At 26.9% G+C, this 6000-nt stretch overlaps 1 protein-coding gene and 1 long non-coding RNA gene across 5 annotated transcripts in view; one reads left to right on the forward strand and one right to left on the reverse strand.

Annotated features, from left to right (window-relative positions):
• LOC100204491 (low choriolytic enzyme) overlaps positions 1-6000 on the reverse strand; it is a 94284-nt gene that overhangs the window by 40049 nt on the left and 48235 nt on the right. For all 3 annotated transcript variants that reach the window (XM_065820685.1, XM_065820687.1, XM_065820686.1), the window contains exon 5: positions 2675-2834. In XM_065820685.1, coding sequence (XP_065676757.1) covers positions 2675-2834 — 160 coding nt within the window. The remainder of the gene's footprint in view (positions 1-2674; positions 2835-6000) is intronic.
• LOC136092443 (uncharacterized) overlaps positions 1-6000 on the forward strand; it is an 83884-nt gene that overhangs the window by 39622 nt on the left and 38262 nt on the right. For both annotated transcript variants that reach the window (XR_010644398.1, XR_010644399.1), the window contains 2 exons: positions 19-45; positions 299-376. This is a non-coding gene — a long non-coding RNA (uncharacterized LOC136092443). The remainder of the gene's footprint in view (positions 1-18; positions 46-298; positions 377-6000) is intronic.

A 6000-nucleotide genomic window follows, 5' to 3' on the forward strand; every position in this document is an offset into this window, starting at 1 on the left:
GTTTCTCATTAATTTCAGGTATTCTTCGATATCACGACTGATAAGGTAAAGATTATTATAATAACTTTTTTTATAACTGTAAAAAACTAGACTATCAGATTTGTTATATATATTTTAGTTCTAATATTAGTCACCACATTTTTTTACGAATCAAATTTTATTAAATTTTCAAATAACTGATTACGATTATCCTGAAATAAAATATATTTTTTGAAGTTCAAACATATTTGTATTTTTTTTTTTTTAATTGTCATTGCTTTATTAGTTTACTTACTGTTGAAACATGGTTTTAATTTAGTAAATTCATATGATATGAAATTTACAGTGTTAATCATTATTCACAGTTAAGAAGAAATTGGGATTCTAAACTATTGAGGTAAAAATAATTTTGTTTCGTGATAACATTAAAAAGCCTTTTTTTAATGATTAATTGTGCTATAGCTATTTTGTGCTAATATATATTTTTTGCCGATGTCATTAAAATCAATAACTAATTTATTAATAAAATAACTTATTGTAAATTTTTTTTAACAGTGTCTTTGAAACATAGTCTATCTTCTCTGTTTAACGAAAGTTTATTAATAAAGGAGATCACTATTGGAACACTCTGTTATTACTAAGCTCAATGTATTTTTTTGTTACCATAATTGATTTTGACCATGTTTAAGAAATGTTCTACGAGTCGCTAATTCATGAACACAATAATAAATATAAAAAATAATGCTCCCCTTTATTAATAAACTTACTTATTCTAAAATACAATAATAAATCTGTATAATAATGCTTTTGTAGTTTGAGATGATCTTTTTTTTTCTTTTGGTATTGGTAAGTTGTACTTGACTTTCCTTCTCTGGTGCTTGCTGTTATTAAAAACAACCTAATATTTAAAGTTACGCGATCTTTACTAAATGCCAAGACCAATAAAAGCTTAAGGCTGCTATTGTCCCAATTTTTACAAAGGAGAGCACAATGCTAAACTAATAAAAACTTTTATAGCATTCTTCAGCAAAAAAAACCGGGACAATGGCAGCCCAAATAGATGAATTTGTATTTTATATTTTTCGGATAATATATTAAGTCAAATTGTTATTTATTTATTACTAACCTGTATTACGGGTTGCTTACTGCTAGTATAGTATTAATAGTGTAGTATAGATACAACCATAAGTTAAAATAGTATGAATACATCATATAGTTTTGAAGTATGACAATAACTAGTTATTAAGTTAACTTGACTTATTTAATAAGTTATTGGCATACTAAAAAAATATATGATTTATCCATACTATGGTCACTCTCCTTGTTTTAGCTAGGCTATGAGAGAGTGAACCATCTATTATATAAACTGTATGCATATATTTTTAACCTTGAATTTAAAGTGAAAACAAGTTTATGTAGTTTTTTTATAATTTTTTTCTATATTTTTGGTAAATATATTGCGCTATTGTTGTTGCTGTTAAAAAAAAGTTGTATTATTTAAATAAATAACTTAACGTATAGCAGTATAAAATTAATATCAAATTATATTTTATTGACAATAACAAACAAAATCTTTGCGTATGTAATAACTTACGTAAAAACTTAAGTTTTAAGCTACACAAGGTTTGTGAATATGACTTAGCGTAACTTTGAACTCAAATAAAACTTACTCAAACTTTATGCAAATATTGGACTTATGATGGTGTTGTGAATCTGCACCCAAGTAATAAGATTTTCCCTGATATCTTCTCTAGTCATTTCACATACACACACAAACATGCACACACAAATAAAAATCAAGTTTTTTCTTATGCAACTTTTTTGATTCTATAAAAATGTGGTGAAAATTTTTTAAAAATTTCACATATAATTAAACTTACCTAGATATGGCTTTGTCTGATAATTATTTCACAAGCCTATTCAATACAGTAAACAAAAAATATGCACAGTAAATAACATTCTATTCACACAAGAATTAAAATGATAAACAAAGAAAGTAACTTTGTTCATTTTTAATTTAGTAAACATTTTTTGAAAAAAATTGTTGAGTCAAATACTTTTTTAAGACACTTAGTAAAATAGCATTTTTTTAAAATATTTTTCTTATCAAATATTTCTTATGATGATGTTTAAATGATTCTGAACGGAATAAATGAAAATCAAAAACAGTAATAAATAAAAAAAGCTTTAGTGTCCATGCATTGCATAACTTTTGAATACTGACATAATGACAAGTAGAACTGGCAATAGATCATTATAATTACTGACAGTGGGTTATAAAAAATCTTTAATGATCCAAAAAAAACTAAATTACTACCAGAGTAACACAACTTTAAAGAAAACTCAAGTTAAAACTTAAGAAAACTCAAGAATAAAGGTTTCTATGATGATTCTTATAACATAATATACCCATTTTGAACTCTTATAACATAACATTTTGAGGTCTTTTAACATAATATACATATGCTATAATATTATATGATATAATTATAAAACTCTTATAATTGATATAATTGAACTCTTTTGAATTTCATACTCTTGAACATATTTTGATAACTAATCTTTTAATAACTTTTTAATTTTAATTTAAAATTATGTTTAATAAATGCAAAGTACTAGAAACCACAAATCTCTCATTAAATATTGAATATATACATTTTTTATATTAAAAAAAGGAATATAACTTTTATGATACCCATTGCCACGAACAAACTTCAGAAAGGCTTCTGGTTTTCCATCAACATCTTTATTGTTTTTAGATCTTCCATCATTTAATCTTTTTACAAATTTAAGGCAACTCACACGGCTAATTTCTCTCAAGGCTTCATTTATAGATCGTTCAAACAAACCAACACCTTTTTGAACAAAATTGAAAATTTATATATATATATATATACTTTTTTTTTGTTAATTCACCTTCCAGAAGGCCACTACAGACGAGGAGGGTACTAAATTGTGGTTATAACCCTCTCTCAACTCTATAACTCCAAAACACGAACCTTGACAAACAAGGCCGCTGTGCGGAGAAATAAGTTGAGCGCGGTACTACGAGGTGCGTGGTGGGGATCAAACTCAGAACCTCTCGCTTATGAAGCGAGCGCTATCAGTCTTGGTTAAGAATGCATGCAAGCGCACGATATTATACGAGCATACAAATAATACTTTAATTTTAGGATTTGACCACAGTTGTTAACATAATTTTACAAGTCGAACTCTGAAAAAATGTGCTGCAAAAAGCATATCTAAGCTTAACTAAAGAAAAAAAACTTTGAAAATTTTTTTTTTAAAAAGAAATTTTAAGAAAAGAAATATAAAAAGTTAAAAAAAAAAAGATATAAAAAAAAAAACACAAAAAATAAAAATGTAACTCAACTAAAACAAAACTCATTTAAATAAAATGATAAAAAAAAATAAAATATAATCTAAATTAAGTTTTTATTCTTTTTTTAAAAAGTTCTAAGCTTAGAATAAAAAAATCAAATCTTTTATCTTTAATGTTTTTATAATAATATAGAAAACCCTTAAAAATAAAATAACAAGTTCTAATGATTGTTAATTAAATATGCACAATTAAAAACTAAGTTTTTAAATAAATACACGCTAGTAAATAATTACACATTAAAAAAAAAGAAAGATATTTTATCTATTTTTTAAACCACTTTATGAATTGTATAAACATACATATTTTTAGACATACATTTATTTACAGAAAGTAATGTATAAATAAGAAAAAAAACAACTTAACAACTTACAATATCAATAAATAAAGTTATATACACATTTTATTAATACTTTAAACAAAAATAACTTGTTTCGCTACACTAAAAACATTAGTTAAGATAATAGTTTTGATGTCATTTTTTTTTATATTCAGTGCATATTGAAATGTTCAAAGCTGTGGTCAAGTTATCAAAACAAAATTATTGGTCATATAATTGTGTAGAACCAAATACCTTTCTTACCAAGACTGATACTATTATATATATATATATATATATAGCCCTCAGAATTAGTAAAAATATGGTTGGCAATAATTATTTATATTTTGCCGACCTCAAACACTTCTAGATCAGCAATTAGGTTAGCATTGCAGAATGCCGATCCTAATTCCGAGGACTGTATATATATTAGGGGTGTACCGGATCGGAAATTTTGAATTCCGGCTGGAACTGGATTTACTGGAATTGTTAAAAAAATTCCATCTGGAACGAGATTTATATTTATGTAGTTTTTTACCTTCAAGATTGAAAGTGAAAGCCTGCACCTCAGCATTAGGCTGCAAAGTATATATTTATAACCTATAGTGTATGTATATATATATATATATATATATATATATATATATATATATATATATATATATATATATATATATATATATATATATATATATATATATATATATATATACTTGCTCAAAGTGGTGACTTTTTAATATAAAGGTAAAGAATATTTATTGGCTTTAGTACATACATTGACTATCTTATATATATATATATAGCCTGCTACTACAAGGGAATGCTGCTACATCTATTATCTTACAGTTTACTGCTACAAAGGAGTGCTACTACATCCATTATCTTATAGTCTGCTGCTACAAGGGAAAATTGCTACATCGACTATCTTATAGCCTGCTTCTACAAGGAAGTGCTGCTACATTGACTGAGGATTTGGCACAGGGCAGCAATCTTTTTTCTTTTATTACTTCAATTAAAATTTCTAATGTTTAAAAACTCTCCACTAATGAGAGCACAACAAGCAAAAAAATAAAATTATTTTAGAGCGCTAAACTGTAGTTTTACCTAAAATTACATTGAATTTGTTAAGAATTTTGTACTTTTTACCTAGGTTTATCTATAGTTCTTCTTTGTCCTGTAGGACAACAATTTTTTGATTTAATTTACACAGTCTGTGTAACATGTCTTAAATAAATAAAATAAAAAATAAATTCCGGCATTCCGGCCTGAAATATTATAATTCCGGCCGGAACCGGAATAACCTGGCCGGAACCGGAACCATAAGTCACAAATTCTGGTACATCCCTAATATATATACACTACTGATAAAAAGTTTGAGGCAGGCTAGGAATTTTTCAAAACTAGTGAATAAACAAACTTTTTGAAGTCTAATTTACAATTTAATTAATATGTTTACAAAAACTAAATATTATTATACATTTTTGATCAACAATTTCTAATTTTAACTAGCGCTTTAATTAAATTTTTGATTCGTCAAAACAACCACTTTTATTCTGTATTATAACTGTACAGATCCTCAGCATACAATCAATCAATTTAGACAGTTTTTCAGGTTGTATTGTGTTTCATTTTACTTGCAATTTGTGCCAAAAGTCTTTCACAGAAAATGGCTATTGTTCTCGCACATTCCTATCAAGTTCTTCCCACAACAACTCGATCGGATTAAGATCTGGTGATTGTGGTGGCCATTCCATTATTTTTAATATTTTCTGGCTTTGAAGAGTTCTGCAGATTTTGCTGGTATGTTTCGGGTCATTATTGTGCATAAAAACATACTGATCGGAAAATAACCTCTCACCAGAAGGCAGCATTTGATGTTCTAAAATGTCTTTGTACACCTTTTTTGTCATATTTCCTTCAATTTTGTGTAGGTTTCCAATATTTCCCCCACCAAAACATCCCCAAACAACCACAGATCTAACCCCCATGTTTCACAGTGGGTATTAAACATTCTTCCAAATACCTTTCCCCTGCAAATCTTCGCACGAAAACATGACATTTTGAACTAAAAACTTCAAACTTGGATTCATCTGTCCGAAGGACATTTTTCCATTCTTCAATTGACCAATGTTGATAATTTTACGCCCAATTTAGCCTTTTTTTCTTATTAATTGGTCTTAACAATGGTTTACGAACAGCTACACACCCATGCAAAGCAAAATTTCTTCACTCGATTCTTCACAGTGGAAGTGCCAATTTTAAGATCATTAAATTGATTGTACACAAACCTGATTTTTTCGACGGTGAACCTTCTATTTGATAA

This window comes from Hydra vulgaris, chromosome 15 (assembly GCF_038396675.1).
Source record: "Hydra vulgaris chromosome 15, alternate assembly HydraT2T_AEP".
NCBI lineage: Eukaryota > Metazoa > Cnidaria > Hydrozoa > Anthoathecata > Hydridae > Hydra > Hydra vulgaris.